General features: G+C 37.2%; 2 protein-coding genes across 7 annotated transcripts in view; one reads left to right on the top strand and one right to left on the bottom strand.

Moving 5' to 3' along the window:
* COL4A6 (collagen type IV alpha 6 chain) overlaps positions 1–7,160 on the bottom strand; it is a 314,375-nt gene extending 307,215 nt beyond the window's left edge. For both annotated transcript variants that reach the window (XM_043457815.1, XM_043457816.1), the window contains exons 1-2: positions 6,912–7,160; positions 6,671–6,722 (exon numbers count right to left, since the gene is read on the bottom strand). In XM_043457815.1, coding sequence (XP_043313750.1) covers positions 6,671–6,722; positions 6,912–6,922 — 63 coding nt within the window. In that variant the 5' untranslated portion in view covers positions 6,923–7,160. The remainder of the gene's footprint in view (positions 1–6,670; positions 6,723–6,911) is intronic.
* A 1,359-nt stretch (positions 7,161–8,519) lies between these two features.
* COL4A5 (collagen type IV alpha 5 chain) overlaps positions 8,520–22,377 on the top strand; it is a 240,450-nt gene continuing 226,592 nt past the window's right edge. For all 5 annotated transcript variants that reach the window (XM_043459101.1, XM_043459098.1, XM_043459100.1 and 2 more), the window contains exon 1: positions 8,520–8,918. In XM_043459101.1, the coding sequence (XP_043315036.1) occupies positions 8,838–8,918 (81 nt within the window). In that variant the 5' untranslated portion in view covers positions 8,520–8,837. The remainder of the gene's footprint in view (positions 8,919–22,377) is intronic.

Below are 22,377 nucleotides of genomic sequence, written 5' to 3'. Positions count from 1 at the left end.
ATATACTGTGTTTTGGGGTAATACAACACAACTAGAGCTGGCATTGGTTGAGTGCTTATACTAAGCTCTAGGCACCATTTTAAGTGCTTTGTATGTATCCACTAAATGAGATATAGGTACAAGGGGTTAGTTGTTGTTGTTTAGTCACTCAGTCATGTCCGACTCTTTTGCAATCCCATGGACTGCAACCCTCCAGGCTCCTCTGTCCATGGGATTTCCCAGGGAAGAATACTGGAGTTGGTTGCCATTTCCTTCTCCAGGGGATCTTCCTGACTTAGGGATCAAACCCGTGTCTCCTGCATCTCCTGAATTGGCAGGTGAATTCTTTACCATTGAGCCACCAGGGAAGCCCACAAGAACTTAGTGGGTAATTGGAAATAAACGTTTGGAGCTACAAAGAGACACCTGGCCTGAAAATTCCAATTTGATAGTCATCAATGTATAGGAGGCATAGTTAGAACTGTTGCAGCAAGAAGAAAGAAAGGATAAAAATACTGAGTAGAACCACCATTTTATGAGCAGGGAGTGATGAAAACTATGAGTTTCGTGATGGCAAAGATCATGCCTGACTTGTTAACCACTGTGTCACCAGAGCATGGTACACTAGTTAGAATACAGTGGCCACTCAATAAATATACGTTGAATGAATAAAATAAAAATATCAGAGGGAATTTCCTGGTAGTCCAGTGGTTAGGACTCTGTGCTTTCACTGCCAATGGTGAGAGTTCAATCCCTGGTCCCGCAAGCCAGTCCCCTCCCCCCACCGAAAACACAGAGAAGTGTAATAAGAAACAATGAAGCATCATGACTCAGAAGACAAAAGGGGAAGGTTGTTCGAAAGTGATTGGAAGACGCCAAGCACTACATTAAAATAGCCAAGTAGAATGGGGACTACAGTGAAGTCTTTGGGCTAGACAGTTAGGTATCCATTAATAATGCGAAAGAGGGCAATTTTGGTAGAATGGCCTCATTCCAGACTGTAATAGGCTTAAGGGTAAATGGTTGTTGAAGAAGAGTAGACAGTGACCAGAAATTTGGCAGTAATGTGATTGAGGGGGTTAGAGTTACAGAGGAAAATGAAGCCATGGATTTAAAATTTTTATTTGTTTTTATAATGGAAGAGACTTCAATATTGTTTGTAGAAGAAAAAAAATTCCTAGGAGAGGGATAAATTACAGATGGTAAAAAAGTGGATAATTGTTCTTTGTTAATTTTCCCATCACTGTAGTCTCTTGGGCATGCTTATTGGTCTGTATTTATATTTAAGTGAAAAAGTGAAAGTGAAGTCGCTCAGTCATGTCCAACTCTTTGGTGACCCCATGGACTGTAGCCTACCAGGCTCCTCCCATGGGATTTTCCAGGCAAGAGTACTGGAGTGGGTTGCCATTTCCTTCTCCAGAGGACCTTCCCCACCCAGGGATCGAACCTGGGTCTCCCGCATTTATATTTAGCTAGACTTTAAAGCAAGTTAGAGCCTTATGATATGCCCCACTGGGATATTTGGTCAGCTTAAAAGGACTTCATAGTTTAATACAGCATGGTGTTTTCCTAATATCTTCTTCTATATGTGTATGTTTTGTCATTTACACAGGATAGGACAAGTCTATACTCCAAGCATGGTGGTGAAGTCACAGAATTATGCATAAATCGAAGCAAGCAAAACCCAATACATATTGATAATTGAGGTCAATCTATTTGTTTCAATATTATATTCATGAATTAATTAGGGGAAGGGCACACTTTGCTCCTGCTTAACTATAATCTTATAATATACAGGGGCATATTTACTAGAAATACCATAATATGCCTAGAGTCTAAAAGGTTGTTGGCACTTGTAGTCAATACAAATGCCCTCACATCTGAAGATGCCTTCATGCTCATGTTCAGTCATGCAGTCTTTACAATCCCATTAACTGTAGCCCGCCAGGCTCCTCTGTTCGTGGAATTTTCCAGGCAAAAATACTGGAGTGGGTTTTAATTTCTTACTCCATGGGATCTTCTTGACCCAGGGTCAGTCACAAATTGTTTATTGTAAAACCCAATTCATAACTAGAGAGGTTCTTTTTCAATACCATGAATAACTCTGGCAGTCAAGTGAAGCCTATCTACTGACTCCCTCTCAGAATAATATTCTTAAACATAGTCAATAAAATACATGGGATTACAATAGAAACCAATTATACTGAAATAGAATCAAAATATATAATGAAACAAATTTGAGATAGAGTCATATATCTATCTGTTTCTTCAGTTGTTGTTCAGTCGCTAAGTTGTGTTCAACTCTTTGTGATCTCATGGACTGTAGCCTGCCAGGCTCCTCTGTCCATGGGATTTCCCAGGCAAGAATACTGCAGTGGGTTGCCATTTCCCTCTCCAGCGGATCTTTCTGACCCAGGAATCAAACCTGGGTCTCCTGAATTGGCGGGTGGATTTTTTACTGCTGAGCCATCGGGGAAGCCTGGTCTCTTTAGTTACACATTAAATATCTATTTTCCCCTCTACTCCTATTGGAAATGTTTCTTCTGACCTGTCCATAATGTAACTACATGGCCATCTATTGTTACCTATTTATGTAGTCCTTTGATGGTTGCTTTGGCTGTGTCTGACTCTCTGCAACCCCATGGACTATAGCCCACCAGGCTCCTCTGTTCATGGGATTCTCCAAGTAAGAATACTGGAGTAGGTTGCCATGTCCTCCTCCAGGGGATCTTCCTGACCCAGTGGTCAAACATGCATCTCTTATGTCTCCTGCATTGGCAGGCATGTTCTTTACCACTGGTACCACCTAGGGAACCCCCATAGTGGAATACCAATACTAAATACCAATACCAATACTAAAAAATAAGAGTAAAATACTGATAAATGCTACAACATTAATGAATTTTAAAAATATTAATGCTAAATAATAAATTAATGCTTAATTAATGCTTAATGCATAATTAATTAATGCTAAATAATAAAAATGCCAAACACAAAAGATTATATATTATATGGTACTATTTATATGAAATGTCCAGAAAAGACAAATCTATAGAGACAGAAAAGAGATCCATGCTTACCTGGGCTTGCAGGTAGGAGCAGGGATTAATTCAATGGATATGAAGGATCTTATTAGGGGTGATGAAAATGTTCTAAAACTGGAAATAGTGATGGTTGTAAAACTTGGCAAATTTACTAAAACTCATTGAATGATATACATAAATGAGTGAATTTATAGTATTTAAATTATATCTCAGTAAATCTGTTTTATAAAAGAAAAAGCAAAAGAAATCTGAGAGACAGCCCCATACAAGGCAAATACTCCTCTTGATCCCTAGTTAGGAAGGGATTTTCTTCATCTGAAAAACCTTAACACTCCATTCATACTTTGATGACTGTGATTATGGCTGAAAATCAAATTGGAAGGGACCAACTTGAGCAAGTTACTACAACTTTAAGAAGTTTGTATTTCAATCAGACCATGATTTGAACATGGCTAAAGCTGCTTTACCTGTGTTCTAGGCAGAGATGATAATAGACAGAGGTGTTTTCTCCCCTTTACCCCTTTGCCATTCAAATAATTCTCCCACTGGGCTTTTACTTTTAAATATACTTGGTTGTATTGGAGCATTTTGTGAAAGCAGATTTGGGGCAAAGTGGGAAGAAAACATAAGGATCCTGACTAATTTGGGATATATTTTAACTCTTAAACATATCAGCCTATGGTGAGACATAGAGTTTTTTAGTTTCTTCTCTAACAAGATGCAGATAATAATTTATCAAGTATCCTATCCCAAAGGGCTTCCATGATGGTTCAGTGGTAAAGAATCAGCCTACCAATGCAGTAGATGTGGGTTTGATCCCTGAGTCAGGAGGATACGCTGGAGAAGAAAATGGCAACCTGGTCCAGTATTCTGGCCTGGAAAATCCCATGGACAGAGGAACCTGGCAGGCTACAACCCATGAGGTCACAAAAGAGTCGGACATGACTTAAGACTAAACAATAAGTACAACAATCTTATCCTTTAAGGAACATAATGGCTACCATTGCCTGAGAAAGTGAACTCCTACAGAGTTAGAGACAATTTTTAAATAAATCTTTGTGTGTTGTGCCTTAGGAATTTAATAACCAAAAATGATTATGGGTATTTTGAATTTTTGCACTCTATCTCACTCAGATAAATTGTGAAAATATTTCACATAAATAAAGATCAGCACTGTTTTAAAAGAAATTTAATGAAAATTCATTATTTAATCCTGGGTTTTAACATTTTGCTTTCCATCCCTTCGAAAACACTGCTTAATAAAGTCTGACAAAGAAAGAACTCAAAAGCATCTAAATGGCCCTATCTCCAATGCTCACCAATACTCCATTATAGACAATGTAACTCTCACAGTGAAGAGACTTCCTCATACTGAAGCACAAAATAGTTCTTATCAATCTATTTATGTTCTTTTTCATTAATATAAGTCAGAAAGGTATGGAGAATTCAAATATTTAAAACCATCTGAAAGGTGAAAAACATTACAAACCCAGAGGATGAACTGGAATTGAGAGTAAAATTGGCTATTCTCATCCAGTCAATATGGATGAAAATCCAGTACAAAGAGTACAAAGAAAGTTCAGGATGGGGAACACATGTACACCCATGGCTGATTCATGTCAATGTATGGCAAAACCACTACAATATTGTAAAGTAATTAGCTTCCAATTAAAATAAATAAATTAAAAAAATAAAAAAGAACTTCCCCTCAGAAAAGTCACCTTCTGAGAACTCACCCTGTTAACTCTCCTCTTTCTCTTTGCCATTTTTCCAAAAATTTAAAAAAAAATAGCTTTACAATGTCAATGATATTATGCAGAAGTAAACAATAGGTCAGTGAAGCAGTTATGAACTTAAAGCAAAATATAAAGTGTTGTCAGTGTATCTTAAGGTTTATTTTAGTCTTTCCAGGGTCAGTCACACTGACAGAGCAGGTGACATTGTAAAACAATGGGTCAGAGTCTAAAATCCACACACCAAAGTAGTGCTTGAGTTTGAAGACATGCTTTAATATTTCTGAGAAATGAAGGCAACATCCTCTAGTGACTTTTAAAGATTTCAAGTGATGGGATGCCATGTTTGAGAAGTCTCCAACTATATAGAATGATTTGTTAATGCTTTTCCCAAAAGTACACTGAATACCATCAGCCAGAGTCTGAAATAAAGGTTTTGCTGGAGGGTATCCTGCCCACACATGACATTTTTATAAGTAGCAAGATTCCCAGACAAATTGTTAAATAATCAAAACATGGCATTTTCAATAAATGTAGTATTGAGCCCCAAGGTAACACATAACTAAACTTGTATACTGGAGGAATCAGAAAAAGAAGAGTACAGAAACCTAGATCAATACTCCTGCTTACAAAGTATAGAATTCACTTACAATAAAAGCTGATGTTCTGAGATAAAGGGTCACAAAATGTTAAAAGTCAAGATTTCTGTCATCATCCTCGTTTCATAAGGGAAGTCATTTCACTTTATTCCGAAATTTTCTTAAAGACATATACCACGACAAGTAATCCATTTTTTCCCATAAAAGTATTAGGGGATTTTATTGGGTTGGCTGAAGTATGGCTTTCTAAATAGTATTTTTAAATATTTAAAGTATTAAAAATAGAGCCAGTCAGTTAAACATCAAAACTCAGAAGGTAAAGATTTGGAATATATATTTATCTGTCATACATACACACATATATATTTAGAGTACATGGGTGACTTTGGCTATTAAGAATTTTAAAAAATAGAGCAGTGAAATAGTACTCAATAGTTGAACAACTTCATATTTGAACTCAACGGTTTATTTCTGTGGGCATAAGTTGCTAGTGAGTCTGGAAAACTGCAGCATCTCTGATTATTAAGGTCTCTCCACCTTTGGTAACTTATCCAAGTAATTTCATTGAAATTACTCCTTTCTGGGCTCCATTAAACTTTTCTTGACCAAATGTCTACAGAAATTCCTTTGCCTGCAGTCCCTGGCCGATTTGATGGATAATATCTAAACAACCTATGAAATGTTAAGTTTTAGAATTTTTTTTCTTTTAAAACCACTTTAACTTTTAACTTTCCGATGAGAGAGAAAACCAGTAAACGGAAACATAGGGCAGAAACTGAACATCATCTAGTAGTATCAGTGCAGTTTAGCTGGTTGAAGAGCCCAGATGTTGTCACCTGGTACTGTCAAAGGACTCTAAAGAAAATACTTAAGTTTAACTTCTATAGCATTCGCGGTACTTGCAAGTCCCATTTCTTGTGTACTCCTCCCACTTTCAAATGTGTGTGCCAATTCATGTCCCTGTAGACCAGGGAAAAACACATTTCTTCTGCCTTGGAGATCGATATAGAGAAAGGCATCAGATGTCAGTCATATCAAGTCGTCCAGGAAGACGCTCAGAAATGTGTGCCTTTTGTGTCTTCTACTTTTATTTTCCCAACCCCTCACGAAGTTTGGGGATAGAACGATGCCTGAGTCCCAAAGGCATTAGCCTGACACTGTGCTATTCCTCTCTAAGAAACCCACTAACTCCCCAAGGAAATGAGAGTGATGTGAATTCCGTTTCACAGTGCAGCCCCCTAACACAAACACAAGAGTTGGGATGCGGAGGGGGTCAAAGGAGAAGGAGGGAAGGGGGTCGACAGAAAAGACTCACCGCTCCGGCCAGTTCCTCAGTCAGGCACAAAGTAACCAGAAGCAGCCACAACCTGAAACGGGAGGGAGGGTGAATAACATGGGTTTTCTCCGGGATCCTGTGCCTGTCCATAGACCCCCGACCCCTTTTTGCTGACTACCGCCACTTTCTCTGCAGTGGCAGAAGTACAAGTATAGTGCAGGTCCGGCAAAGTAGCCCAAAGTAAGAAAGAGGAGCGGAGCTCGGGATAGCAACGGCTCACCCAGGGTGCATGCTTGCGGCTCCTCCAGAGCTGGGTCCCGGGAGACTGCTAAGCGGTTCCGCGGCCCCGGCTCATCGGGGCTCCGCTGATGCTTGGCGGCTGCTTCCTTACTCAAGAGGATGGGGTAGGGGGGCGGAGTGGCTCACTTCGGAAGAAACTGAACTCAGCTTCTAGAGAAAAGGTGCCCCAAAGGGAAACACGATGAGCCGTGCCGGCTACAACTTGCCGCACTCAAGGGATAGTTCCATGCACCAGGAGAGGAAGGAATGGAGGGGAAGGGGGCGGGGCTGTCTGCTGTCAATCATCCCCCTACCTTGGGCAGCCGGTTGTCTTTCCCACTTTCAGGCACCTTCCACCCATAACATTCCCACGCATCTCCACAGGCCCACAGACCTATACACTAAGACACTTCCTTAAACCACTAAAAACTGTTACACATACACAGATTAAGGCATACAATTCCCACAGAGACAAATGGGCCCCAAAGTGTCTTTGCAGTCTTGTTCAAATGCATACCAGTTACTCTAATTGATTGTACGCGAAGTTCTTGGGGGGGTGGTGGTATGGTGGTCTCTGGAGTTGTAAACCTACCCTTACTTGAGTGGAACCTAAGGATAAGTGGGCCCGCTTGAAACAGGTCCAAAGCCCTGAAAGACTGTAAAGTGGTCAATTCTAGGGTCTAAAATAACAACTGTTCTGAAGAATTCCTCCAAGGAGTTCACATAAAGTATTTTCTGGGCCTGTTGGTGCTTTAAAAAAATCTGTATATCAGAATTACCAAAGTAACGTTCAAGTCTACTTTATTTGGGAGACCAATTCAACTTCCATTAACACCATACAAATATTTCCAATTAAGCATTCATGTTAGTGTTAAGGAAAATTGCACTAGTTATTTAATTCCCTGCCTTACATCTCTCTGAAAGACAACTGCAATGAGTCAATACCTTTTATGCTAGTCAATATAAGATGTAAATATTAATTATGGCATTCAATGTAGCTAAAAAAAAAGATATAACTGTATTACAAACATCCAACCACATAATTGCTAAATATCTACTGAGCGCCCCCAAATCTTATATATACCTAACATGCATAAAGTCTTCACACACTTAAGCTTATGTTAATTTTAATTCTTCAGTTGTAAGCATATATGTAATTATATAAATATATTCATATATTTCTCATATTTGCACATTTTCTGTTGTATACAGAAACTCTGTCCTGCGAGCAGGTGGAAAGCAAACAACCCCAGCAGCCCCCAGAGCAGCGACCAAAATTTGTTTCTAATCATTAACAATAAAAAGGAGGGTTCTCTGAGATTCCTCCGCTACAAAAAATAGTCCCAGCTCAGGTCTATTTGCAATTGGCTTTGGGGCTCACATCACTGAGAGTGGAACTGGGCAGGGAAAAGGAGTATCAACTTAAGATGCTACTGAACGAATAGAAAACTTTCCCGGTGGGACTCGGGGTGCGCAGCCAACTGGTCTGGAAGTTTCCCTCCTCCAAATAACTGAGCGTCACTCCCTCGCAGGTTGCTGAGTAAAGCTGTGGCGGAGTGATCCTGAAATTCCCCAGGGCTGGTGGGGAGGGGGCGGTGCGGGGGAAGAGAGGGAGGAAAGTAGATCTGTGGGACTTGCGCGAGGAAAAAGTTTGCAAGTCTGGACAGAAGAGACAAGTGCTCCCGAGAGACCGGCTTTGGGGAGGGGAGGGGGGAGGGAAGACTAGTTGCTGCTGCTTCATTCCCCCCCCCCCCACTCTTAAAAAGCTTTTCTCCTCACCCAAGACGACCGGCACAATTGGGACACCCTCGCTGTCCCTCTCCGGCTCTAGCTCTCTTCCCTATAAACCCTCAAGATTATGTCAATTGGTCAGAGCCAGCCAGGGATTTCGTGCGGGTGCTGAAGGAGCTGCGGGAGCCGGAGAAGAATGAATCTGCGTGGAGTCAGCCTGGCTGCCGGCTTGTCCTTACTGGCCCTGAGTCTTTGGGGGCAGCCCGCAGAGGCTGCGGTAAGTCCTTCCTTCTACACCCCCACCCCCCGCCCCGCCACCCCATCACCTCGCTCTCACGCTGAAATCACTTTTTGTCCCTTTTACCTTCCTTTCTTCCGGGCCTTGGCTAGGGGAGTCAGATGTGCCTTCAGTTTAGGAAGAAACATTATTTACAACGCTAGTAACTCAAGCCTTCTCAAGTCCGAGGGAGAGGTTTAAGTGTTTAAAAATAGGGCTGCTTGCTTTCCTGTGGCTAGTTGCTCTGGGGGCAAAAGCAGAACCTGAGGAGGAGGACGCATGTTAATAGATCACCAGGCTCTGGTGGATATTTAAAACTTTTCCTCTCTACTCTCCACCCTCGAGGGTTACCCTACCTGCCGGGTAAGCTTTTCCACTAGTTGTACCCAATCCACGCACTCTTTTAACTTTGTCGATAGTTTACTATTTTGACTTTTCTAAAATCCAGCTTTCACCAAAGTGTTAAGCGCGCCCCTGAAGTTCTTTCCTTTTGCCTTTTCCTTAAGCAACAGGAACCTCACCTCACCTCTAGTCAGTAAAGCCTCTGTAGTCTGTTTGACATCTTGTTGCAAATGATCAGGTAACATGCCAGGAATGGTTTCAGGCTTCAGGTCTTCTTCGTCTCTCTTTTTTTTCCCTAAGTTCTAGGTTTTCGTTCTTTATTTTATTTGTTTTTGCTTACTTAAGGCACCTGAAACAAATTGAGAGTTTGCCCATCACCTATTTAAAGGAAAAGGATTATCTTTTTCAAAGGAGAATGAGTGTTCTGGTTTAAAGGAGAGCGAAGCAGGGAACTGAAATGAAGGAGCAAAAAGTTCCATTCAGTTTTAGGAATGTAGAATTAACATCTTAATATATCTCCTATAAGGGTGTCTAGGTAGTCCCACCCAGTATCCTTCTGGGGGTGAAAGGCAAATCTAAAGGAATGAATGACTTTGTCAGAGAAATGTTCTCTAGCCTAAAGTCATCATCCTTAATTTCACTTAACCTCTAAATAAGAATTAAGTGTGTGACAAATTATTGAAAAGTTATGTTTGAGTGAACATAATAGGTGGTTTTAAAAACACTTTAATATGAGATCATGGCTTAGGCCTTCACATGGTTGAGTGACTGTCAATTCTTTATATGCAACTGCTGTGTTATAGCTTCTGTGGGTCCACTTGTAAGTTACCTCTAGCTGTTCTTTACGCTCAGAATACCTCAGGTTACATTGCCTTTCTTCCATCCTCTAGAATGTGTGTACTAAAGGTGTGAAAACTAACTTTCATATTACCTTAACACAACTTAATGGCAACTCTCCTTAAAAAAAAAAGACCATGTATATCAATTATTTTTAATTACACTTGCCAGAATTTTTCCTCCATCAAAGTAGACAGATGATTTAAAATTGCTTTTATGATGCAGAGCTTCTTAATGGGCTAAGGTTTAGCCACGATGGAGGGCTACAGACCCACAATTGTGTTGTTGAAAGTAGTTACTTTTAAAAACATCATCTTGGTGCTAGTGGCATTTGGCCTGAGGACAAAGATTTTGTGGATGTTTGATTAAATATTTCTCATTTTTTCTTTTGACGTTACTATTAATAAAATGTGCACCAGATACCAATCATACAGGTATGCACAGCTATACTATACCTCAGTTTATATTAAATCATGTTATGTTAAAAATGAATTTTCTTTTTATAATTGATAAAATTTGGGAGCAAGCTTGTTTTCTTGGACTATTTAATAACTGAGTGTTCATGAAGAAATTACAGTAGATACCAGGCAGTTTTTTTCTCTTTTCTCCTATATGATTTTTAAAGGACATTTTATACTCCATTTCCTTATCATTAGTATATTGTGCCTGTAATAAAACCAAGCTTGTTTTTTTCTGCTTCACACATTAAAATCCTAGTTAGATGAATGTTTTAATCATCTCAAAGATATGAATGGTATCTGCTCTCCATACTAGTGCTGGGGATATTGGTGACCTGCAGAGTAAACCGGTTGGTAATGGGGCCGCTTGTTGACTGAAATAGTCTTGTATTGGAACTTTTACACCAGGAAGAGCGTTGCTACTTAAATTGCTTTAATTTTTCATAGTTAACTGATTTCATTCTCTCTGAAGTCATGCCAAATTAGCCTATCACAAATATATGGAAAAATTTTTTTAGGTAGAGAGTTTATCAGGTGGAATAAAATCACTCATTCCAAAAGGCTAACAATAAGGGAAGAAGGCAAATTTAGCTGGAAAGGTCAATTCTAGTGATGGAAACAATATATTTTTATGTTAAAGTATTTATGCTGACTCTCCATTAGTAGGATGTACACTTAGATTTATGGATACATTATTTAAACTTCTACTACTACTATGCAATTGTTAGTAACTCTGTGTGTGTGTGCAGTAGATTTAAATCTACTATCTCCTTTGTGACTAGGAGCAACAGCTTGTTAAGGGTAGCAGTGTGGTTTGTGGCCATGGAACAATTTTTCCTCTAAAGCGTACTGCTCCATAGGAGGAATTTGTTGACATTGTTATCAAAACTTAACATTTTTGCATGTTTAATATGTGCCAGGCACTGTGCTAGTATGGAAATGTACATTATCATGTTTAATCTTCACAACAGACCTATGAAGTATATACTATTGTTATTCCCACTTTACCAGTCAGGGAGCTACAGATCATAGACATTAAGTAATGTGCCCAAATCACATAGTTAGCAAGTTGTGAAGCTGTAAATTTGAATCCTGGCAGTTTGACTCCGAATTCTTTACTCTTAATGACTGTCCTATACTGCCTCTTTTGTATGTGGTCTATAGAGTTGTTTTTTGCTGTTCACAGTATTGGGATCTCTACTACTATTTTCTTTTTTTTTTTAATAAGGGGAGACACGGGAGGTGAAATGGAAAATATAATGAGGATTACATCTCTTCCTGCTGATATTAGGAGAAGCATCATGGTATAATGAAAACAGCTCTGGGCCTAGAATAAAAAGATCAGAGTTTGATGTCTATATGTATATCTATTTATAGAGAGATAATTTAAAAGTAATCTAGAAGCAATTGCTTGTTGCAGATTATATGATTTTATATAATTGCATATATAAAAAGTTAGATTTATAAAACAAGTGTAATTTGTGGTAGGTGATTATTTTGAAGAAAAATTTGCCTTATTATACTTTCAATTAGTTTTCATAATAATTTTAAATATACTGAAATCTTCAGGAGCATGTATGTCTGTTGTGATAAGACAGAGTATGTATGTAGTAGCACAGTTTGCCTAAGTCTTGTGCATGTTTTTATATATTGTTATCTATCCTGTGTGTAAAAGTGTATAACTTTTTTCCTATGTTTTTACTTGGCTTTTTGAAGTATGTTTATGCAACACATGAGACTCTATCTTGAGTTAACATTGATAACTTAGTCAAGATTGTGTCTGCCAGGTTTATGCACTGTAAGTTCACTACTTTTTCCCTTTGTAATTACAAAGAAACCAGACTTTGACACTGTATGGGGCAATATTGTGAGACAGTGTACATGTCTTGCCTTTCATCATAGTTTCATCCACTGTTTTAGCATCTGTTAAGGATTCTAACCTGAATAATTTCTGCTGTGATATTTGCCAAATGGTAATCTTAAGTTTTCAAAATTTTCTGTATTTATTTATCGAATTCTAATGTAGCAATGAACTTTACCTTCTCTGATATTTGTTTTTATCTGTTTATCCAGTAATTTGTTCATAGTAGTATAGACTTATGGATGCTTGTTTTATTCTATGAACTTTAATGAATTATGCTATTTTTACTATTTTTTTTAATTACCCTAGATTTGGCCAGTAGAAGCCCCTTCCAGTTGGCTCCAGTGTCCTTTCAATGTGTCCCTATCATTTTTAGAGCATTCTCTTACATTCTGGTACCACAAGGTATTCCCAACTCATTTTCTACTTTCACTGCCTGAATCCTGGAATGAGCAATTTTTTCCAAGAAGCTCTGATTCTTTTTGTTGAGTAGTGGTATTTAGAGATGGAAATCTGGGTACTTGGCATGCTCATTACTACTGGGGTGTCATTGCTTCTAGGCCTTCTCAGCAGACAGAACTAGGGAATATATGTATGTATACATAGTCACATACCCACTTCTGTATTTCTTACAGAACCATTAATTTGCACTGATACCTCTCATTCCAGTCCAAGACCACAGAATAACCATACCTCTTTGATGCTATGTTATCTTACTGCTTTCTGGTACCTCTCCTCAGTCAATCTCTTAGACAGTCTTTAAGAGATTGCCATCTGGAGTAAGATCTAGAATCTGATTGGAGGATGTGTGACCTTTTGACAAGCAGTAACCTCTGAGCTTTAATGTCTTCCTTAGCAAAAGAGAGTCAGTGGTACACATATGTCACACATTGTTTTGAGGATAAAATGAGAGAAGTTATGTAAAGCATTTAAAATAGTACTTGACACATAGTAAATGCTCAGTAATATTTCAATTAGATTCCATTATTGCCATTACAAACTATTTACTGACTTGCCATTTCTTTTTTTTTTTAATATTTATTTATTTATTTGGCCACACTGGGTCTTTAGTTGCAGCATGTGGGACCTACTTCTCCAACCAGGGATTGAACCCAGGCCTCCTGCATTGGGAGTTCAAGAGTCTTAACCATTGGACCATCAGGGAAATCCCATTGATTCTCCATTTTGACTAGAGTCTTATGGACCCAAATCTTTCCTCAATTTCAGCATAACCCTTACATTCATTCAGCAGATATTTATTCAGCAACTCATAAGTACTTAAGAATTATATTCATGTTTTTCTATTTCTGCTCTCATGGATATGTACTATTCACAAAATCATTTTGTGCTAGACACTATAGATTAAATAAGATACAGTCCCTGCCTTCATGGAGCTTCCATGCTAGTGAGCATAGATAGTTTTGTGAAACTTTCCCTTACTATTATGTCAGTTTCTGATTTTACCCTTCTTTGAATATTTGTCATATTTAGACTCTTGACTAGTATCTAAATGTATTTGGTCTTAGAAGCATTTTGTTTCATGGGATTTTGTCTCTTCTGTTAGATGATAGACTTTTTGAAGCAGGAACCTGTATATTTTTTCATTCATTCAACTACTTTACATGTTGATTTTGTCTGATAACAAAAATAATACATGCTTAATGTTGGAAACTTGAAAAAGAGAAAATTATAAAGAAGAAAATAAAAATCTCTCCACAGTTCTACCAACAGCACAGAAATAATCTGTATTATTGTTTTGAATGATTTGCCTTTTTAATGTATCTAATATTTTCTTTAAAGAGTAAATTGGTTAAGATTTTTTAAAAGTTGGGATTACTCTGTATACAATTTTATGTTAATGTTTTATTTACTTATCCAGCAGTTTCCCATGTTATTAAAATTCTTAGTTTTAAAATTTTTAAATGATTTCATAAAATTTAATTTATACACACCACAATTAATTTACCTGTTCACTTTTATAAACTGTATTTTTAAATTTCAAGTTTTTTTAGCCATTGCATGAAATATTGCCATAAACAATTCCTATTCCATATTTTGTATTATTTTGCTAGTACTGCCTCCTTCATGGGGAATTACTATGTTAGATGTCATCCATATTTTTAAAGTCTTTGGTATTTTCAGTAGACTCTGACATTTAGAAAGGCTATAGCAACAGATAATATGATAGCTAACTTTTTTTAGTGGTTACTATGTTGTACCCTGTTAAGTGGATAATATTATTTCCATTATACGTAGGAGGAATCTGAGGCCCACAGGGTGGTTAAAAAAGTACCAGAGGTCACACAGTAAGTGAATGAGCAGTTTAGCTCTAGAACATGCTCATGAAATTTTCTTCAATCCCTGTTTCATTCACAGTAGAAAAATAGGTCATGTTGAAATGTTGAATAATTCCCACTACCCTTTCCATGACTAGTCACTTGAATTGATTCTAAAGATAGGCTCACCCACCAGTTCATCCTTTAATAACTCTTTACTATAATTGCCTGGGCCATTCATCCTCAAGGGCCTAAATTTTAATTTTGTAAACCATGCACCTACCTACATTTCTCCCATGTACTGAAGGTGGAACCTGTACTCCATGAATACCTCCCCCACTGACCTCTTCCTAGCTATAGCAAGGGTATACATACTCCAAACTCACTGACATTCCCCTCCTCCAGGAGAGTTTTGGAATGCATCTGAAATGAGAGACCCCTTTACCCTTTCTCCCCACCCCCACCCCATAGCTGCCTATGAGCTTTTACACTTAAATACCTGTGTCTTTGCCTAATATTATCATTTGCTTTCATCCTCCCTTAGTGATACTCCAGAATTTTACCCCCATTAATTGCTAATCTGGTTTTCCTACTTTAGGGTGATATTATTCCAGCCCCCATCTCTCTTTTTCTCAACAAACTTGGAAGTACATATGGAGTGAGAGGCCCCCTATCCATTTTGCAATACCCCTACTTTGCCTTTTCCTTGTGTTTCTTCACAAGTGGAGTGACTTTACAGCTTTTATGATAGCCTTGTGGCTTGTGCAATTCAAATGTATTCCTCCACGAAATCACAAACTGTTATGCATTATGGCTTTTCCAGGTGGCATTTGAATAGCTGAACTTTAAGCTTCTGAATGATAGGGATCTGCTTTTGCCAAATTACTTTCCAGAATGGTTTTACCAATTATATTCCTATCAGTAGTGTAAAAGGGTACCTATGAGACAGTCTTAATAATTTTTTTCTATCTAGTATAGCGACTATAGAATTGATGCTCAATTGGTTGCCAGTTGGTTGGCACATTTGGTTCTATCCTCTAATGATTTTCTTTTTAAAATGTAATCATTCCATCATCTCATTCCCTTCTGACAATAGCAACCATGGAACAGAAGTGATTTTTGAAAATAAATTCTCTCTAATTAACATTATAAATGAACCACCCAACCACTTAACTAAATCCTCATTACAAAGACTGTTTTTAATAGCACCAATTCTTGAGGTGTTTTAGAGTGGCGTCTTTAGTGTGATCCCTGATACATTAGCTTCTTTCATTTTAACAAACCAGATTCTCATTTTATGCATCAATGCTTGAGTTTATTTACGTTCATAATCTGTCCAGGTCCAACTGCCCTTTGTTCCTTTAGAAGCTTCTGCTGGCCTTGTACCAAAAGTGTAGCCTGAGATAGTACCTGCTACCCTGCTGAAATGGGAACCTTAAATCCCTTACTATTTGCCAACCAAAGACAACCAAAGGCAAATGTTATAAAAGAAACAGGTTTTTGCTAAATGTAGCTTTTAACTTAAAAAGAAAATTTACTGCATCATTCGCTTTCCTTTTTAACTTGTACAGAGACTTAAGCACCTTTAAGTGAATGCTAGTCAGGTTAATGGAATTGGTTTTATGACAGTGAGTACCAAAATAGAACTGGAAGAAATTCTGTTGGCATTTGTATCATCTTATAATTCAGTCAAATAACACTCTTTATATACATTAAGAGAACTGGCTGATTTGCTTCCAAAATTTCTTTTAGTATATGTGACATTAATGGAATACTGAAGGAGATATTGAAACTTTGGCTGGGGGGGGGAAATGATATTAAGGGAGCCCAGCCTAGTTCTCTGTGATGACCTCAAGGGGTGGAATGGGGGGAGGGTCAAGAGGGAGAGGATATATGTATAATTATGACTGATTGATGCCATACATCAACGTATGTATGACGACCTTACACAACTTTGTAAGGCAATTATCCTACGATAAATAAAAAGAGTGGGACACTAGTGAAAAATTGTTTTGTGTATTCTGTGTTTTGACCTTTCTAGGACTTTGCTAAAGAAGGAGAGTCCTTCTTTGTCCATAATCTAATTGATGTAGTGAAACATTTCTGTATGTGAAAGGCATAATTGTACCTGTTTGTATCAGATAGGTTGTTTTCTGTTGCAAGTAGTAGAAAACTGATTGAACTGCCTTAACAGCAGAGAAAACTTTTAGCTCACATAACAAGAAGTTTGGAGGTAGAGTACCTCTAAGGTTAATTAATTCAGTCAAATAGTGACCCTGGCTCTTTCCACTTGCTGCTCTGCCATGCCCTGCCTATCAGTTTACTGTCTCAGATTAGTGCCCCTCATACTTGCAAGATTGCTGCTGCAGTTCCAGGGATCACGTGTAGATGCCACAATGCCCAATAGAAGAAGAGTATGAACTGTTCTTTTGTGTTCCTTTTAATCAACAATGAAAATTTTCTCAGGAGTCCCACACCTTCACCCTTACATCGGATTGGTTTGAACTGCGTTACATGTATATGGTTACACCAGTACATTGGCAAGCAGAATAGAACCATAAAGGTAGTTAGACAAGTGACTTACAACCCCCACCTTTCCCATCACCCCTGCCCCACACCAGATCACATTGCTGCCTTGAAAAGCCAGAGAGTGGGAAAATTTGAATAAAATCACTATGCTTTTAGGAAGGAGGAAATAGTTCCTGTTCTATAACCTCATGAGTTTGTCATCAGGATCAATTCACTAAAAGATATGTAACAATTTGATGTATATGTTAAATGTAAGATATATTTCTTAATAGGAAAACTAACATTTTATAGAGTTGTGCAAATGAAAGATGTTGGCTATTTACATAACAATAGATATTTTAGTATTGAAGGGATATTAGGGACCTTTTGGTCAGTGGTTCTCAAAGTATGGTCTGTGGACACTTGAGATTCCTAAGATCCTATCAGGAGGAACATGAGGACTGTTTGAACAGTAATTTGAAGACTGTTTTGCCTTTTGCACTGTGTTGATATTTGCTCTGATGATGGGTAAGACACTGTAGTATAACAAATTGTCCCAGTAGTTGCATTCTTCATAGTCTTGGAGGATAAAAGCCAATTTTATTTAACAGTGTCCTCAATGTAGCATTGATTTTTTAAATTAAATCTTGTCCATTAAGTATAGATATTTTTAAATTTCTGTATGACAAAATGGGGATTATACAGAAAACACTTCTGTATGCTGAAATAATATCATTGTTGCTAAAAATAGCACTTGTGCAATTGTGTGAATTATGGCCTGACTTAGCTGGTTTTTGCATGGAACAGATTTTTACTTGAAGGAACAACTGAAGACTTCCCTGGTGGTCCAGTAGTTAAGAATCCTCCTGCCAGTGCAGGGGACATGGGTTCGATCCCTGGTACAGGAAGATCCTACATGCTGCAGAGCAACTAAGCTCGTGCACCACAATTACTAAGCCCATGCTCTAAAGCCCGGGAGCCTCAACTACTGAGCCTGTGTGCTGAAACTACTGAAACCCATGTGCCTAGAGCCTATTGTCCACAAGAGAAGCCACCGCAATTAGAAAACTACACACTGTAACAAAGAGTAGCCACCGCTCGCCGCTACTGGAGAAAACCTACTCATAGCAATGAAGACCCATTGCAGCCCCGCAAAAAAAAGAACAAGTGAGACAAACTATGGTTATTCAGGCTTGAGGATTTGGCAGGAATTTTCTTGAAAATGAGCAAAATGAGTCTGTCATTTGAAGGAAAGCAACTGGCCGTATTTGTTGCCAGTGAAAAAATTTGAACTTTTCAAGTATTAGAATTTTAGAAATCTTGAATCTTGAATATGGGCTTGACAGTTTCCCAAAACTCAGTCTTTTCTAATGAGATTGGTAATTATATTAATGTGTATGATTTTTTTGATATTAGGTAGTAAAATCTGTTAACAGTTGGAAGTTCTGCAAATCCCAGTGAACGAATATCTTCCAAATATCTTCCAAATGACTAGTGCCTGATGTTACAAAATCATGCATGGCTAAAAGATCAATTGAAAGACAAGATAGGTCAATCAGTTTTAATGTAATCAAGTACAGAAGTAAATAGATATCAGATTCTATGTTGCAACTTATCTAAAAGAGTCTACCACTTGCAGAACTTTGGCATAACATCAAAGAATACCCACAGTTATCTTAAGAGGGTATTAAAATACTTAATTTTCCAAGTATATAACTGCATGAAGCCAGATTTTCTTCATATATTTCAATCAAAACAACATATTGCAATAGAGCAAATGCAGAAACAGATATGAAGATCCAACTGTTCCAACCAAAATAACATATTGCAGAAGAGTGAGTGCAGAAGCAGATATAAAGATCCAGCTGTCTTCTATCAAGGCAGACATTAAGGAGATTTGCAAAAAAATATGTAAAACAGTCCCTCTTCTCACTTCCTTTATTTTGGAAAATATAACTATTGATAGTTTTCATGAAAATGCATAATACATGTTAACTTGTAATAAGTTCATTATTGCTTTTAAATGAATAAATATTTTAATTATTACTGTTTTATATGGTACATATTGATAGATATTAATGCACATAAAAACTCTGGGGTCCTTCAGTGATTTTTAAGAGAGTAAAAAGGTCTTAAAGGGACTTCCCTGGTGGTCCAATGGCTAAGACTCCAAGTTCTCAATGTAGGAGGCCCAGGTTTGACGCGTGGTGGGGGAACTAGATCCCACATGCTGCAACTAAGAGTTCACATGCTGCAATTAACAAATCTGCATGCTGCAACTAAAGATCCCCCTTGCCACAACTAAGACCCAGTGCAGCTAAATAATAAATTATTTTTTTAAAAAAAGGATCTTGAAAAGTTTGAAAACCACCTCTCTCCAGAGACCAACTCTATCATTTTATAGGAAAGTGAAGTGGTTGATGGAAGATGCTGCTTGTCAGTTGCAGAGGCAGAGAAGTAATATTATTCTAGTCCTTTTTCCAGTGTACCACATTGGCTTATGGATTGGTGATATGATTTTGTAATTTTATTCATCCTAGTAGATGGAGATAAAATATCAAATAGGAAATGTACTGATTGTACTTGTATCTTTCCTACAAAGTTCAGTGTAATTGACAATTCAGAAACATTCTTACTATTACAAACCACAGCAGAAGAGACACTGATGAAGAAAGGCAATGAACTATAGTTAGTTATTTTTAGGTATCAAATTGGAAAACTGGTAAAACCAAAGTTCTTGTCTTATGTATCTTTGTATTCACCACAGTGTATAGCCTGTTTCCTTGTATGTAGTTGATTCTCAGTAGCTAGTTGTTGAATGAAGTTTGAATTTCAGTGAAGGGTAGATATATTTGCCAAGAGGGAAGAACTGGAATCAATGATGTCAATTTATAGGAACTCTTGATATCAGTTATTTTCTAACTGTTAAGGTATTTAGTAACAGGAATGCCCCATTACTAAAAGTACCTGAATAGAGGGCAGATACTATTTTGTTGGCAATACCCACAAAGTCTTATTCAACTCAAATTCTGTTGTTCTGGTTGTTAGAAGGAAATTTTTTGAGCTCCAATCCTTGTCTCTATAATTTTAAGTAATTCTAAGGTATAATTGGCATAAAATAAACTGCACATATATAAAGTATACAATTTAAAGTGTACAATTATATACACACTTGTGAAACCATCAGTACATTAAGAATAATGAACATATAAGTCACTCCAAAAGATTTTCATCCTCTTGAATAGTTCCTCTCTCCCTTTCTACATCAACAGGTAACCGCTGATCTGCTTTCTATACATTAATTTCATTTTCTAGAGTTAAATAAGTGGAGTCATATGGTATGCACACTTTCTTTGTTTTGTGTCTTTGTTTCTCAGCATTTCAGTTATATAAATGGAGTCATATGGTATGTACACTTTCTTCATTTTGTATCTTTTTTTCTCATCATTTCACATTTATCCACATTGTAGTGTGTATCCATAGTTCATTATTTTCTTCTTGAGTAGTATTCCATTGTGTAGATATACCACACTTTGTTTTTTGGTTCGCTTGTTGATGGGTATTTGGGTTGTTTACGGTTTGTGGCTATTACAGGTAAAGGCTCTATGAACATTTTAATTTTTGCATTTTAACAGTTATTTTGTTGAAGTGTAATTTACATAAAGTGACATGCACTGATCTTAGGTGAACAGCTAATTTTTTTTTTAAATTGTATAAACTTTGGTAACCACTATCCAGGTCAAGATACAGAAATTTCCATTACTCCAAGCTCCATCTTGCCCCTTTCCTCTCAGTGACTTTTATGTCATTTATTAAAACTTAAACTCCAAGATTGCAAAGTTATTTATCATGTTTTCTTCCAGAATATTTATAACTTCAGATTTTGTCTTTAGGACCATTTTTTCTACATAGATTACCAGTTGTTTCAGTACCTTATATTGAAAAGTAATTCCTTTTTCATTGGTTTGGTTTGATGGCTTTATTGAAAATCAATTGAATGTATAGGTCAGAATTTATTAGTCTGGTCTGTTGATCTGCTTGTCTATCCTTATTCCAGTATTATGCTTTCTTCATTATCTTGACATTATTTGTTGTTCAGTCACTCAGTCGTGTCCAGCTCTTTGTGACCCCATGGACTGCAGCATGCTTGGCTTCCCTGTCCTTCACCATCTCCTGGAATTTGCTCAAACTCATGTCCATTAAGTCAATGTTGCCATCCAACCATCTCATCCTCTGTTGTCCCCTTTTCCTGCCTTCAGTCAGGGTCTTTTCCAGTGAATCGACTCTTAACATCAGGTGGCCAATATAATACTTTTAATTTTGTAGTATAAATCCTTCAAATTTTTTGTACTTCATGATTGTCTTGATTATTGTCTTGAATAATTATGCCATATAATTTTTAGATTCATCTTGTCAATTTTTACTAAAAAGCCATTTGAGATTTTGGTAAGGATAGCGGTAATTCTAAGGACCAGTTTAGGAACAAGTGAAATACTAAAAGTATTGAGTTTTCCAATCTGTGAATATGGTATGTTTCTCCATTAATTTGGATATTGTTTAATTACCTTCATCATAGATGTCATGCTCAGTATTTGTTATTTCTTCCTATGCATATGATTGTATAGTAAATGGTATAATTTAAAAATTTTATTTTTAGTTGTTGCCAAGATATAGACATTCATTTTTATATTGATCTTTTTATCCCAAGATATTACTGGGTTTTTTTAGGGCATGATTTATATATTATAGAATATACCCATTTAGGCACACTTCTGTGAGTTTTGACAGGTGCATACAATAGTAAGTGCAGTCATTCAGGATACAGAACAGCATTGCTAAAATTATTCATTAGGTTCTAGTAGTTAACTTTGTATTTTTCATGTACATAATCATATTATCTGCAAATATCTTTGAGATATCGTATCATCTCAATATCTCTTGAGTTATATTTTTTCCTTTTCACCTTTTCAATCTGAATGCTTTTTTCTGCTCTCTGTCTTATTATACTGGCTAGGACTTTCAGTGTAAGTTTAGTGTTAGAGAAAACATCCATTTTTTTTTTGCACTCTGTCTTTTGGGGAATATATTCAATGTTTTGCTCTTATATTACCTTTAAGTTTTACACAGTAGCAGATTGAGGAACTCCTTTTCCATTCTTGTTTGCTGACATTAAAAAT

This window comes from Cervus canadensis, chromosome X, assembly GCF_019320065.1.
Source record: "Cervus canadensis isolate Bull #8, Minnesota chromosome X, ASM1932006v1, whole genome shotgun sequence".
NCBI classification, from domain to species: Eukaryota; Metazoa; Chordata; class Mammalia; order Artiodactyla; family Cervidae; genus Cervus; species Cervus canadensis.
Note: the sequence above shows the minus strand (reverse complement) of the source record. Positions and strands in the feature narration are given on the sequence as shown.